Genomic DNA, 15,431 nt, shown 5'->3' with positions numbered 1-15,431 from the left:
TTCCTCAGAGATCTATTACTTAGTACTTTATGCCGTCAGTAAATTAAAAAATGTGAACCCAAAGATGCCACAAATGTTTAATAGCCAAACTAAATGTTTGGTTAGGTGGTGATTGCCGAAATTCAGGATAAGAACCAAAGGCCTATTAAATTAGAGGAAATCTTATATACATTGACGATATATACACTCTCACGATTAGGTGCATGACATTTGAGTAAAATTTGGATGTCAAATTTAAATTTAAATGAGTTATTATGTATACAATAATGGCGGTGTATACACGGTTAATGTATAGAAAATTGATTCATTAAATTAACCTATATTTATAATTTCTCTTTCATTAATTACTGTTGAATTCATCGCTTAAGCATAAGTCAGTAGAATGTTTCAATGAAGATTAACATAACGAAACTTCGTACGTCTACCTTCTTGGTCAGCGGTAGACATAAATGTGAGTGGAAAGGTTCTGCTAATTCGTCTAGATCAACTGGTTTTCGATGCATGCGAGTTTTCGCAGTTTTGGGTACCTGTGCTTTTGAACAAATTACAACATTTGCCAAACTTGAGAATGAGAATCAAAACCCAAAAGAAAAGGACCTATATATGTTTGATTAGATATTTTTTTGGGATTTTCTTCAATTCAGAATTTTCTTTTCCTTAATTTCATTTAAATAACGCGTCCATGTATTGCATACATGGAAAATAATAAATGATGCGCCAGCATACTGTGTATTCGCAAGTGAATGCATTTAATGGAAAATGTATTACATCCTACAAGTCAAGATTTAAAGCAGATGATGTCAACTAAGGTAACAAAAGATAACTGAAAATTTCTTCCAATTTTGAAAATTAAAAGAAAATTGTAATTGGTCCTCCATTACATAATTTCATGTCTCACACTCCTCAACTTTTTGGTCATTGACAGGAGAAAACCTTCACAAGTCAGCCCATAAATACCTAACACTGGCTCCAAAAGGGGTACAGATAGATTCAGTCGCTGTAGGTCACCAAAAAATTCAAGGAGAAATGGAGAAGTCATTGAATTAGATTTCACATCCCAGTCATGAAATAATACTACTACCTTCCTCAAATTGATCAAAGACACATTATATACATAAGACGTTTTCAAAGTATAAAGTGCCTTGGGAATCAATTTCTCCGTTTTACCGGTAACGCTTGGTCATACGGTCTTAGATTCACACCTGAACCACATACTCCTTTTGTTACTTGTAGTTTCTTCTCATCTCCCCATACTTCAACACTTATTACCACCCATTGAAAGCAGCCTCTGCTTCTCTACAGATTGGAGAGGTAAGTTTCATTCAACTTAAATAATGTACATTGTTTCTGTTACTTTATTTCTTCAAGAAAAAGAAAGGGTTGGCAGCCAAGTTTTTGAGAGTTTTCCTGCATGAATCCATGTACATTGCATCTTCTTGAATTGCAGGCTCATTAAGAGTGCAAGAGACAGAGATGGGGAAGATGAGCCAGAGGAGACAATGGAGCTGTGTGGTGGGGTGGTTCGGAATTTGCCTTCTTCAGTTATTGCTGCTTGCTGAATGTACAGTGAGAAGACAGTTAGGTTCTTACTCCATCACGTTTCCTTCAGTTCCTCATCTTGTGCTTGTCTTCAACTGCCATGTTCTTGTGAACCCCAAATTTAGGATTTTGCAAATTATACTCTTCTGCAGAGAAGATGGATGAACCTAGATTTTCTTATATAAACTACTAAAAACTGTTGTAGTGTTTGAAAAAAACATTCTTCTGTTCTTTTTTTTTTTGTGGGCTTTAATTATTGTTATTTTCATTTTTCTTTCACATTTGTTTATCTATAACTTGTTAAGAAGGTTACCTGGGTATGGTGGGGAGAGTCTTCTTTGTCAGATGAATCCAAGACTGCTGCTTTTTGGAAACAAGGGAATGATACACAGACATAGACATATTCTCTCACTCTCGTGTGCGTTAACTGTGATGAGGCACTTTTGTGCCCTGTGTTCTGTGCCACTTTTGTCTCTTTCACCCTTCCGTGACAAAGATGTGTGGTGTACTACCAATTTTTGTTTAAGAATGGACACTTGGGACTCTTTGGACCTCAAACCATACCTTACAATAAAAACATTAGACAATCTCGTGATCATGTCCTAGCAAAAGTGAAAAAGGGCTTCATACATTATTGTTATTCCTCCTCCTCGAGCCAATTTCATCCATCTGTACTCAATTGTCTATGAGCTTTTTAGCCCTCATCCATCCCAACTCTAGTCCCTCCTTTTGTTTTAGGCTCTGTAATCCACAATTGAGTTGACAAAATAAGAACCCTTCAATTTCCAGTCCCCTTGAGGAGGAGAATTTGGTCCACTGCTATGAGTTTTAAGTATCAGAAACCATATGAAAAAACGATGTCATTTACTATGAATGCAGAAACGTGTGGGCAAATGAATGAACTGTTACTACTATGACATTCATTGACAATTTACTAATTTGAAATTTAAATGCAGAGAATTAATCTAATTTTTGTTTTGCCCTTTTTTTCTTTTACATTTTGTATCTTATGCAGAAGAATAACAAAGAAAGGCTTCCAAGACCTGGAGTCGTATCCTCCAGTTCGGTTGCATCTGCTAGAAAATCACGTAAAAAAGCATTATCAGTAAAATACTTCGGTTCTACTTCATGAATGATTTTCGAATTCTTCAGACAAATAATTTCTAATATCTTTGGTTAGGTTGTGATGGATAATGGCCTGGTGAATGTTACACTGTCTGTTCCTGAGGGTATGGTGACAGGGATAGAGTACAATGGCATTGCAAATTTATTGGAAGAAAGAAATAAAGAAAATGACAGAGGGTATGTGCTCTGCCAATATTTCATTTTATCAAAATGTAAGTAAAACCTTCCGTCTCTTTTGCTCATTTTGGCTTAAATTAACTGCATGCAGGTATTGGGATATTGTTTGGAATTTACCAGAAGCTCATGGGAATATCTTTGACAAGTAAGCCTTAATTAATACACTTCTGAAGGTATAACTGATGTTTAAAGGGCAAATCAACAATCCAAAATCATATAGTAGTAACTGAAAAAATGTTTCGAGGTATATTGGGTTCTTGAAGATTAATTCTTTGGATCTTGAATACAATTATGCAGGTTGGCAGCTACTAGCTTGAATGTGGTTTTGGAAGATGAGAATGGAATAGAGCTTTCTTTCACCAGAACGTATGATGATTCCATTAATGAGGCACAACTTTCGCTGAATATTGACAAAAGGTGCAGTGTAAGTCGTGAAAATGAACCATTACCAATTTACCATACCATACCTAGGGCAGCAAGAATGCATGATACTTAAATTCAATAGCCCCTAGAAATTAAATTCATTTTTGCTCCTTACTACTAACTAAAAATGTCAAAACTGAAACTCTTGGTGCAGGTTCATTTTGTTGCGTGGCTATCCTGGATTTTACACATATGGGATTTTTGAGCGTTTGGAAGGATGGCCTGATATCAATGTCTATCAGGGCCGTACAGTATTCAAACTTCAGGAGAAGCTGTAAGAATCAATCAGCTCTAAATTTGCTTTATTAAAAACAGAATTTCTTTTTTTTTTTTTGGCTTAACAATTAAGAATCCAAATGGTTGAAAAAAAAAGGTAATTTGGATATTTATGTACAATAATCAGGTTTGAATACATGGCTGTATCTGATGAAAGGCAAAGAATAATGCCAACAGCAGATGATAGGGCAAGAGGTCAGATTCTTGACTACCCTGAAGCTGTTCTTCTCACAAATCCAAGCAATACATTTCTCAGAGGAGAGGTTGGATCCATTGATTAGCAGTTCTTGATTAGTTTTTTTTTTTTTTTTTGGGGTGAAATCAGAAATGTAAATGACTTGGGTTGATGCCTTAAATGGGCAGGTGGATGACAAGTATCAATATTCCAGTGATAACAAAGACAATCGGATCCACGGGTGGATTTGTCCAGACCCACCCACTGGATTTTGGATGATTACGCCGAGCAACGAATTCAAAACGGGTGGGCCTGTCAAGCAAGACCTTACCTCCCATGTTGGCCCAACAATTTTATCCGTGAGTATATTCACACTAGATATCTTTAACTTATGAAGCCCAAATCTAATTACATGGCATACCAGATCATTGGTTATCAATTACTAATTTAATTCTAAACTCCATTTCCTATTCTAAGTGTATTTGTGATTTTTATGGATCCGAGGTCTCACAAGTTGTGTCTTGCATAATTTTGAACAAGTTTTTCCCTCTGATGTGATGTAAATAAGTAGGATTTCGGCCGAAGTCATTTTAGGTATCCAAAAAATGGAGTTTTGAGTAAATAAATTGAATTTAGGTGTAAACAAGTTAGATTCGGGTGCAAATCAGCTAGAATTGGTTTGTTATTGTAAATCGGGTACAATTTGGTGTAATTCGAGAATGAATTACTACTCATTTATCCACAAATTGCACGAAATAGAACTTGTGAGGCCCTATTCCCGATTTTTGTGTTGGCTTTTGCTGGTCAGATGTACTTCAGCACCCACTACGCTGGAGAGCCCTTGGCGATGACATTTCGTGATGGAGAGCCCTGGAGAAAGGTTTTTGGTCCTGTTTTTGTTTACCTAAATACTCTTCAAGAAAATGATACTGAGCCTCTTTCCCTCTGGGCCGATGCCAAGGAACAGGTATTCCATTCATCTGCTAATTTTCTTCTACACAATAAAATCAACGTTTTTTAATATATATATAAAAGATTATCATGCAATGACTTGAAAAGTTGTCACATTGGTACTAATTAGTGAGTATTTTGGCAGATGTTAATAGAAACTGAAAGCTGGCCATACAGTTTCCCACTCTCGGAAGACTACTCTCTTGATTATCAACGTGGTAGTGCTAGTGGTCGATTACTAATCCAGGACAGGTAAATGTTTTTGGCTCCGTTTTACTACAATTTGTTGCCAACAACGTTGTAAACATTGGAACTGATTCTTGACCAGAATGAATTTTCTTAATTAGTTACATAAGTGAAAGGCTAATCACTGGGAACTCTGCATATGTGGGATTGGCTGCACCTGGAGATGCTGGATCTTGGCAAACAGAAAACAAGGTTTCCACTACCTTGCTTATGAATGAATTAGACATAATTCAGTTTCTAATGATTACCTTGTTTATGATAAAGTACGAGATTTTTCATGTACACATAATTTTCTAACTTTGTACTATATTTTCTGAAGGCCTACCAATTTTGGGCGGTAGCGGATTCGGAGGGTTACTTTCTGATTAAAAATGTCCGACCGGGGAACTATAGTTTATATGCTTGGGTACCTGGATACATTGGTGATTACAAATATGATTTCTATGTCAATATCCGTCCAGGTAAGTAATTCCTATTTGATCTGTTTTTAATCTCCTTTGCCTCGTAAATTTCCTTCTTAAGAATGGCCTTAATTATACTACTGAATTTTCGTTTATTAATGCATGGTAATAATCAGGAAGCAGAATCACACTCGGGGCTTTGACATATAATCCCCCAAGAAATGGTCCAACATTGTGGGAAATTGGCATTCCTGATCGGACTGCTATTGAGTTCTTCATACCTGAGCCAAGTCCAAGGCTGATGAATCAACTATATTCAGTTAACCAGGCAGAAAAGTATGTTATATATCTAATCAACTGTCTCTAATTTGCTCTATTATTTTTTATTAATAGGCAATAAGCATTTTCCTTTTTTTTTTGGGAATTACAGGTTTAGGCAGTATGGATTGTGGGATCGGTATTCAGAATTATATCCTTCCGAGGATTTGGTTTTCACAGTTGGTGTTAATAACTATCAAACAGATTGGTTCTTTGCTCATGTAAATAGGTACTTGTCACTGTGGGGCTCTTTTTTTCTTTTTGGTGGGGTTTTTTTTTAATTTTTGTTTGCTTGATACTGATACTGTCACCTCATTACAGGAATGTTGGAAATAAGACTTATGTTCCAACAACTTGGCAAATAGCTTTTGATTTGGATAATATTGATTTCTTTGGCACCTATATGCTTCAAATAGCTCTGGCATCAGCAAATGAGGCTGAATTACAGGTACGAACTTCATATTTATCTATTGCCACCGCATTTCTTAATTTCTTTCTATTCCAACTACTTTTTCCTATTTTAGCTTGGAAATTCTTTTCAAGGGACCAAAATATTTCGATTGGTCTTTAATTAATGTACTCCAAAATAGCTTTTTGTAAATTTTGACAATGTATTTTATCTTCATGTCTAAGGTTCGAATCAACAATCCAGATGAAGAGACTCCATATTTTACAACGGGCACGATTGGCAAGGACAACGCAATTGCTAGACATGGTATTCATGGATTATATATGCTGTATAGCTTAGAAATCCCGGGCTCTCAGCTACTGTTTGGTAGAAATATAATATATCTCACACAGTCAAGAGGCTCAAGTCCTTGGAGAGGGATCATGTATGATTACCTTCGTCTTGAAGGTCCACCTGAATATACATGATGTACGAGTAGCAGGAGAAAGGGAAATTGGTCATCGTACTTGTTCATTTTTTTTCTTTAAATAGAAAGGCATAAAGCATAATTGGATATTCTAGTTCTCAGGAGCTTTAGATTATTCCTAGAAGATGATGAGAGAAGCTTACAGCCATTGAGACTGGCTGTTGATTTTGTAAGAGCTCTGTTCTTATCTCTAGTTAGCATCTCCTGGCCTTGTATCTTTTTTCTTTTCACGTTATTCTCGAAACTGAAACAAATGTCAAGTCAATACTAAAGAACAGTGGAAGAGAGGGCGGAATTCATACTTAAGCTAATAAATCCAATTGCATTTTGTGTTACCTCTCAATTTTGAAAAATTGAACATCTGCTCCTGCAAAAATATGTGGTTTTTTTTTTTGGCTTAAAAAAATGTGATTCTCTGTAAAGAGAAGTTAGATGCCACGTTAAAAATTTGTACAAAATCGCAGACACCATTTGTCTATTTTAATCTGAACGAACCCCAAGAAAGAATAAATCCTTGGTGGGCCATTTAAGCTGAATAGGTAACCCCGAAGAAAACAACTATTGAAAAGGCTTAATTTCATTACTTCCGTAGCTTCTTGGAAACATTTTGCGGCATATGGTCATTAGTGCGGTCTGCAGTGACAAGATTGAGAGATTACTTGATGATACAGGGAGTGTAATTCAAAGGAAAAGTCACTTGAACAATTTCTTGAAACCGAATCAAAGATTCGAAAAAGGAGAGAAAACTCTCAATTTTATTGGAAAAATCCAACAAAGTTGATAAAAGTGATAAAAGCTCTTAAAGAAACCTTAAAGTATGTCTATTTATAGGGTTTTTCAAAATAAAAAAGAAAAAATAGAGTAAAAATTTTAAAAAAAAACGTTGATTTTCATTTTAAGCAGAAGACTATTCGATGTAAGGCGTGGGCACAATATATCAAAGGAAATCTTCTGATCAACTGAATGGACTTCTTGATATGAGATTTGGGCACACTTTAACGAAAAAATGTCTTTTGATTAGCTTGTTCCGCATCACTTGTTCTCCTAAGTAAGCAAAAATTTGGTCTATGACCTGAAAATAGATGCTCATAATGAGTAAGTTCGTAGTTTTTGCAAGGAAGAAGAAAAAACAAAAAACACGTCTTATGAACCTAATCAAAATTTCTTCTCCGGGCTTTGAGGCGTAACTGATGCACGTTATACTCATTACTTCGAAAATTCCGTATTCAAAAGGAAACTAAGAATTCCAAGAATTTGGCACGTAATGTTGAATGTTGGAATTGTTAGAAATACAAATGGTAGATGTCTAAGCCGCGGTGCTGTTTCAACTTTCAAGTTTTCAACCAAGTGCCACAAAGGAAATAATTGGTCGCTGCTAGAATTCCAAAGAAAAGAAACAGCAATTTAAGATCATCAGACTTCAAGTACGTCTTGTTGTATTCAATGTCAATTTTTCTGGTTTGGTCAAGAAGAAAAATACGCAAGCACGAGGTGAAGTTGGATTAAGAAACCATCCAATTATGGAAGTTCAGAACTAAATTTGACCAAAAAAAAAAACTTAAATTTCTACATAGAATACACAATCCTGAGCTGTAATCTTGATCTCTACTCTATAGCAGAAGAATCTAACTTCCTAGTTTTCACTTTTCTCACATGCTTACGATGATATGGTGAACAGATTTCTTATTGACTCTATCTTTGTTCTTCCACTCTGAATTGGTATACTTATCTATCATATCTAAATTTAGCATGAGAATCATGCCTCTTACTCGGTAACCTAAGTCTTAAAACTGTTAAATCAACCTCCAAATTTGACTGATGATAATATATATAGTTGAAACCATTTTATCTATTCTTGTTTTAGGAATAATCTATTCTCAAATCTCATAAATGAATTTAATTTTCTAAAAGGCTTAACACTTGATCGCGTGCATAGTCTTATTATCTAAAAAAACCATACCAATTTTGAAGCTTGATGGACTCAAAAAAACATAAAAATGAACAAAAATAAATTTGAGATCCATTTTAGAAGGGCCGGCCCTCAAAAATTGGTGCTTCAAGTTATTTCCTTTGGCCTTCAATTTCTTTCCCAAAGAAAGAAAGAAAGAGGAGTTTCATTTTTGCAGAAAACACGAAGTGGTTTTTCTTTTGCATACTTTCTCTTCGTCTTGCTAACCGTTATAGTAGAGCATTATATTAAATCAGATTCTCCATCACATGTTCAACTGAGTTTGGTACGTGAGCTACCCTCTTCCATTACTTTGTGATATTGTCTTCTCTTTACTTCTGTGAATGTCAACTACATACTACTAAGAAAGAGAACATGACAGAATTTTCACCCCTGATATATCAAGTTTTAGGCTTCATCCTAATTGCCTATCTTGTCTAAACTTGAATCAAACCAAACTAAACGGTCTGGAAGAACTTGAGAAATCTATTAATTAACTCCAAATGTGAGTGTGAACTAGACTACAAAACTTGCAAAACCCTGTGTTACCCCTCATGCTAAGTAAGTAGATTTCGGCTTTCCAGAGGGATCATCTTGTAAATCTGGCTATGTATTTTTGTCTTAATTAGTTTAGAAAATAATAGCCGTATGATTATAGCATGTAGAAAGTCCTAAATACTGTTTGGTAATTAGACCACATCTGTATTAGAATTCTTGCCAAAGTTTGGCCCAACCACCAAAACAGCTTTGAACAATCCACTAACGACTTCCAGAATTTCTTTTGACAAAGTATAGGAATTGGTAACTGACTAAAGTGTTCCCAATTCTTAAAAAATTGCGGTTGCATGACCAATTACCACCCCAATTCTAGCGCAAAGCCATAAAGATCAACCAGTCTTTTTCCATATATGCCATTGTACTCCAACAATAATGTATATGCATTCCAAAAGTCAAATGTAGAAACCTACGATACCTAATTCTTATCCCTCGTACTTATGGGGTCTTTGCACTATATATATATGGGACCTCAGAACATCAAATTTTTGAAGAATCCAAACGTAAGAAGAGCTCATGCATTAAGGCGAAACCAAGGTATATCAACTGAAACACATTCTTATTGTCTTCTCTTACAGGTTAACCAAGATCATTTACACATTTCGTGTTGGTTCTTTTTTTTTTTCCCCCTTTTCTTTGGGTCAAAATTTGCCTTACGAATATAAGGTAGTTATTATTATTATTATTTGCATAATTGTTTTTTCCATTGTTATCTGGCTGGCAGGCTCTGTTATTGTGGTAGGACATGGAGAAGGCAAACTGGAAGAGACACTCCCATTTAGCGTTATTCTTGTGGTTTTTAGTTAGTTCGCGGTCCGTCTATGCTAGGTATATTTACCAAAGAAAATACAGAAATTAAACAACAAAAAGCACACATGCCTATAATACTATGGCCTAGATCAACATTTTGAGTTCTTCTTGATGATCAGTTCATCATACAAAATAAATACTCCGAATATACTTTGTCATCATTGACAAGCGAATTTAAGTTTTGCCCACTTTGTTTTTTTCAACATGGCGTGCATGGACTTTTATCAACCTATTCTTTTCTCTTCTTTCTATCTTTTTTGACTTCGTCTATATGTCTGTCCAATTTCAAAAATCTGACTGAAAATGTCTCTTTCATTACCTTGTTCAAATTGCAGAGCGAGTCGATTGAGAAATGTTAAAGAGCTGAAATCCTCTCCTCCACTCAACCTGGATGTACAGCAGGGCTATGTGAGTCTGGCTAATTCATTACTATTATTTAGTTAATTCAATTAATTTACTTCTGCAAATAAAGAAATATGTTGGGCTCTTTTTATTTAAAGAAATAAGTATACGTGTTTGTTTCTTTATAATAATCCTATACATACTTCTTTTCCAGGTGGTGATGGACAATGGCCTCGTTAGAGTCACTTTATCCAATCCTGCTGGTATTGTCACAGAAATAAAATATGAAGGAGTCGATAATGCTCTGGACTATAGTCAACGAGAGTCACGAAGAGGGTATATATTCACTTTTATTCCACTTTTTTTCTTGGTGTAGAAGGGCATTTGCATTGAGCAATTATGCAAAAAGAATATCTTTTTCTTTGTGTCTATATTGTTATTGAACTTATCCTTTGAAATTCATACTGCATTGTTGTTTACACAGATTGATTTTTTTTTTTTCAAAAATTTACTGAATTTAAGCATAGTTTCTTTCCCATCTTGATGATTAATCGATAGTTAAATATGGGGGTGCCGAAATTTAAAAATGTAATTCACTAACCAAAACAAGGGTGCTTAGTTAAATATTCACATTAATTACTTAGCCACCTAAGAAATGGCACATCAGTTTTATGATATTGAAGGTAATTTTCCTTCAAAAAAAAACAAAATATTTGATAAAATCATTCACTCCTTTAAACACTGTCACGGTGTTATTGCTGGCATTTTATTGTTGTTTAAGAAAACTATTACCAGAGGTCGTATTAACTCATCATTACAATAACTAAACATGACTCCTTTATATTTCATGCATATTTTTAGAAACTCGGAATTTATATCTCGTCTTGACTTGATTGGAACAACTATGATAGGTACTGGGATATCGTGTGGCAAAGGCCAGGCCAAGCTGATATTTTCACTATGTAAGTTCTTTGTTAGTTTTAAGATTTGTAATCCATGAATAGACAGCAAAGGCAAACGTACATATAATGCCCACATCTCCTCCATGATCAAAATGAACTAATAAATAACTAAATTATTGATCACAGCAAAAAAATGAGAAATGAAATGTAGAATTTTTTTGCAGTATCGAAGGAACAAGCTTCAAAGTTATGGCCCAAAATGAGAATCAAATTGAGGTTTCCTTCAAGATGATTTATGATGCTGCCCATGATCAAAGTGGTTCAGCTCTACCCCTAAACATTGACAAAAGGTACTCTATCCATTGAAAACATTATGTATAGAGTTCCTAGTTGTACCATTTGTTAATGTTTCTACTCGTAAATTCTTGTTTTCATTTTAAACACTATATTTAGGTTTGTAATGCTGCGTGGCCAACCTGGATTCTACTCTTATGCCATATTTGAACGCTCGAATGGATGGCCGGGAGTTGATATCAGTGAATTAAGGATTGCACTCAAGCTTGACCACAGACGGTAAAAACCACAATCCACATACATCTTAGAAGTTCTGATTTGTAAAACGATGTTAAACACATCAAAAAAGAATTATTCAAGTTCTTTGTCGAATGAATATGTTTACCTTTTAGAAATTTAAACTAAAAGGAGACAAGGGTTAGTGCAACTAGTAAAGAGTCAGTTGATCTCATGATTGTGCGTGGTAATAATTAGTTTAATAAGTTTGTATGATGAATTAGGTTCAACTACATGGCCGTAGCGGACAATATACAAAGGGTCATGCCAACGGCCAGTGATAGAACAAATGGTCAACCTCTTGCCTATCCTGAGGCTGTTTTTTTGACAAATCCGACCAATTTAACTTTCAAGGGACAGGTAGGTGTTCACACAATATTTCTCCAGTATGGCACGAAAATTACCTAATTAAGTTTAGCATCAATTTTGTAATTTTTTTATATGGTAAAGAGTTAGTAAAATTCTGATTAATTACTAATGCAGGTAGATGATAAGTATGAATACTCAAAAGACAACAAGGACAATCATGTACATGGCTGGATAACCTCTGATTCCCAAGTGGGATTTTGGATGATAATCCCCAGTTATGAGTTCAAAACTGGTGGCCCTATAAAACGAGAACTAACATCCCATGTTGGACCGACCACCTTAGCGGTACAAATAATTTTCTTCTATATTTTTGTTGGTGCCAAACCCCAAAAAAAAAAATAAATCGTGGGGCAATATATATAAATTCCAATTAATCTTTGCTTGATTTATGGTGTAGGCATTTCACTCCCGGCATTATGCTGGTGCCACCTTGAAAGGACTAAAGTTTGTCGATGGAGAGCCGTGGAAAAAGGTTTTTGGACCTGTTTTTGTATATCTGAATTCCAATTCAGACAGCCCTACATCATTCTCTCTTTGGGAAGACGCAAAACATCAGGTTAATTTATATTTTTGGCAAATCAGGTTTTTGGAAAAAAAAAAAGAAAAAAATTGACAAATCATTCTCATGTGACTTTTTTTTTTATTTTCTACTATAAAGGATAACATATAACTCTCATTTGACTTGACCTGTTTATTATATGATTTTAGTCAGTAAAAGAAGCACGGAAATGGCCATACGATTTCCCAGCATCAGACGATTATCCTCATGCCACTCAAAGGGCCACGGTTAGGGGTCATCTAAAGGTCCACGATAGGTACCTTTGATGCTCTTTTTTTTTTTTTTTCCCCAAGTGAAAGAGTTTGATATTATATTTATCATTTTTCAGTTGCTTTCTAGAAATGGAACAAGTTTTTTTTTTTTTCTCGCAAACATGTGCGAGTAAGAAACTTAGGACAAATTTTGTATATTGATTAGATACTTGGAACGATCGCCTTTTCCTGCCAAATCTGCATATGTGGGATTAGCTCCGCCAGGAGCTCCGGGGTCATGGCAACTAAATGCCAAGGTACATTTTGATATGTAGTACTTATTTTCCGGTTTCATAGTCTTTTTTAAAGAAACTCCTATAATGTTTTTTTTCTTTGGGTATTTAGCAGTACCAAGTATTTTTTAAAGAAACTCCTTAATTTTTTTTTTTGGGGTCATATTTGTCTTAACCTTTATGTTCCTCATCTTAGGGTTATCAATTTTGGACTCAAACTGATGATTGTGGTCATTTCACCATAAGAGGCATTCGCCCGGGCAAATACAACTTGTATGCTTGGGTACCCGGAATTATGGGCGATTATAAGTCTGATTTAGATATTAACCTCAGGCCAGGTAAATAAACTAATTAACTTCCATTGTTTTCTTTTCTTCTTTTTGTAACTTTTTTCCTTCTTTCTTGTATTTTTCGTTTTAAACTGACATTTTAGGCCGAAAAACTAGATTTAATTTTCTCAGGAATACAAAATTGAACAAACAAATCAACACTAACCAAATCTCAAGAATTTAATTACCAAATTGCCTAGTATATAGTATCCTAATTCCATTTTAAGTGTACATGGACTTCCACAATATTTATGATTTAAGTATACAAAGAAATGGTTTTTGTAAATAGTAAAATTGTTGAAAATTGAATAATTTGCTTTGCAGGAGAGTACAAACTAGGAGAATTCGTGTTTACGCCTCCTAGAAATGGTCCAACAATTTGGGAAATTGGCATTCCTGACCGTACAGCTGCTGAGTTCTATGTGCCTGATGGAAATCCACGACTCGAAAATCCTTTATTCATCAACCATCCTGAAAAGTCAGCTCTCACGCCAAAACTATATCTTTTCCTGTTTCTTTTTTTTTCTTTCCTTTCTTCATGCTGTTTTTTTTTATATATAAAAAAAATTCAGGTATAGGCAATATGGGTTGTGGGAACGTTATACAGACTTATACCCTGATCATGACCTAGTTTTCAGAGTTGGAGTTAGCGATTATCGAAAGGACTGGTTCTTTGCTCATGTAACAAGGTGCTTATAGTCTTTCTTCTACTTAATCCCATGACATTTTCATTTTTTTTTGGGGCTTCAAATCACTTTTGGGAGTCCTGAGGTGTAATTTTTGCTTTATGTTGCAGGAGAAGCGAAGATAATTCACGTCTACCTACAACTTGGCAAATTTCATTCGACCTCAGACAGGTCCTTCCAAAGGCAATCTACACCCTCCAATTGGCTCTGGCATCTTCCGCGGGTGCTGAAGTGCAGGTAACAATTGAAATTCTATATGTAGTGAACGTACTTCCAAACAATGGATAAAAATTTATGAATCCCACTATTTTATATTTTCTGAACTTTATAAGGTAAAATGCCAAAAAAAAAAAAAGAAGAAAGCCACCCTTTATATTTTTTTGTGCTATTAAGAACATTTTTTACGATTCATTTGAAGAGATTTGTATATCTAATCGACATTAATCTGATTGTAGGTTAGGGTCAACGATCCAAATGCAAGTTCTCCTCAATTTTCTACAGGGCTAATTGGGAAGGATAATGCAATTGCAAGACATGGAATTCATGGGTTGTATCAGCTCTTTAGTGTTAATATACCAGGCAACAGGCTTGTATCAGGAACGAACACAATCTTCCTGAGGCAGTCAAGGGGTGGATATATATTCAGCGGGGTCATGTATGATTATCTTCGTCTGGAAGGACCAGCAGTATAAACAATTATGGGTTGAAGTCCTTAAGTTACTTTAGTAGGAATTAGGAAATCAGGATTCATTAGTTTGATAGTTTAGGATTCTTTTATTTCTTGGTTTTTGAGTATAGCTATTTAGGAAATTGTAGCTCAAAATCTCAAGGCTCCCAAAGAGGGAAGGTATGACGCATTCATTTATTTCTTGGCACGACAACAATTCGTGCACTTATACACTCAGTGATCAGCAATGTAGTGTGCTCTGCAATCTCAATTGTACGATAGATATTTAGCAATAAAAATTCCGAGCGGATGCATTTTCATCGTGTTCTGGGTTTTACCAAGAATTTGTCCTTGATATCGGTTGATTTTCAGATCTATATATCTGTATTATGTTTTAATATACTTGCTGCCATTGGTGCAGATATTGGAATGAAATTATCATTTTTATGTACATTAAAAAAAATTATCATTATCGTATTTACGCCTCCTAGAAATGGTCCAACAATTTGGGAAATTGGCATTCCTGACCGTACTGCTGCTGAGTTCTATGTACCTGATGGAAATCCACGACTCGAAAATCCTTTATTCATGAACCATCCTGAAAAGTTACCTCTCAATCCAAACTAATATTTTTCCTATATATATAGTGTGTGTATATATATAGTTAATATTATTCGGGCACACACACATATAGAGTTAATATT

The 15,431-nt window shown here is 35.0% G+C and overlaps 2 protein-coding genes across 2 annotated transcripts; both read left to right on the top strand.

Annotated features, from left to right (window-relative positions):
• Positions 1–1,160: 1,160 nt before the first annotated feature.
• Positions 1,161–6,734, top strand: LOC113778384 (probable rhamnogalacturonate lyase B). Its single transcript, XM_027323781.1, has 17 exons — positions 1,161–1,311; positions 1,448–1,577; positions 2,555–2,627; positions 2,720–2,841; positions 2,933–2,986; positions 3,139–3,258; positions 3,419–3,538; positions 3,668–3,803; positions 3,904–4,074; positions 4,524–4,682; positions 4,812–4,918; positions 5,014–5,104; positions 5,232–5,373; positions 5,490–5,649; positions 5,744–5,872; positions 5,953–6,079; positions 6,265–6,734. Exons 2-17 carry the CDS (start codon positions 1,474–1,476, stop codon positions 6,505–6,507), a joined length of 2,058 nt encoding a protein of 685 aa, XP_027179582.1. The 5' UTR covers positions 1,161–1,311; positions 1,448–1,473; the 3' UTR covers positions 6,508–6,734.
• A 3,710-nt stretch (positions 6,735–10,444) lies between these two features.
• Positions 10,445–15,030, top strand: LOC113776806 (probable rhamnogalacturonate lyase B; the record flags this gene model as incomplete). The annotated part of the gene is made up of 14 exons (XM_027321864.1): positions 10,445–10,497; positions 11,073–11,123; positions 11,288–11,413; positions 11,517–11,636; positions 11,858–11,993; positions 12,117–12,287; positions 12,400–12,558; positions 12,711–12,817; positions 12,979–13,069; positions 13,242–13,383; positions 13,699–13,852; positions 13,947–14,063; positions 14,171–14,297; positions 14,516–15,030. Coding segments are annotated over 14 exons (1,791 nt in total), but the record flags the coding sequence as incomplete, so codon positions are not given.
• Positions 15,031–15,431: the final 401 nt, after the last annotated feature.

The sequence above is a fragment of the Coffea eugenioides genome, chromosome 7 (genome assembly GCF_003713205.1).
Source record: "Coffea eugenioides isolate CCC68of chromosome 7, Ceug_1.0, whole genome shotgun sequence".
NCBI lineage: Eukaryota > Viridiplantae > Streptophyta > Magnoliopsida > Gentianales > Rubiaceae > Coffea > Coffea eugenioides.
The sequence above is the reverse complement of the archived record's forward strand: the minus strand, read 5'-3'. Positions and strand labels throughout refer to the sequence as shown.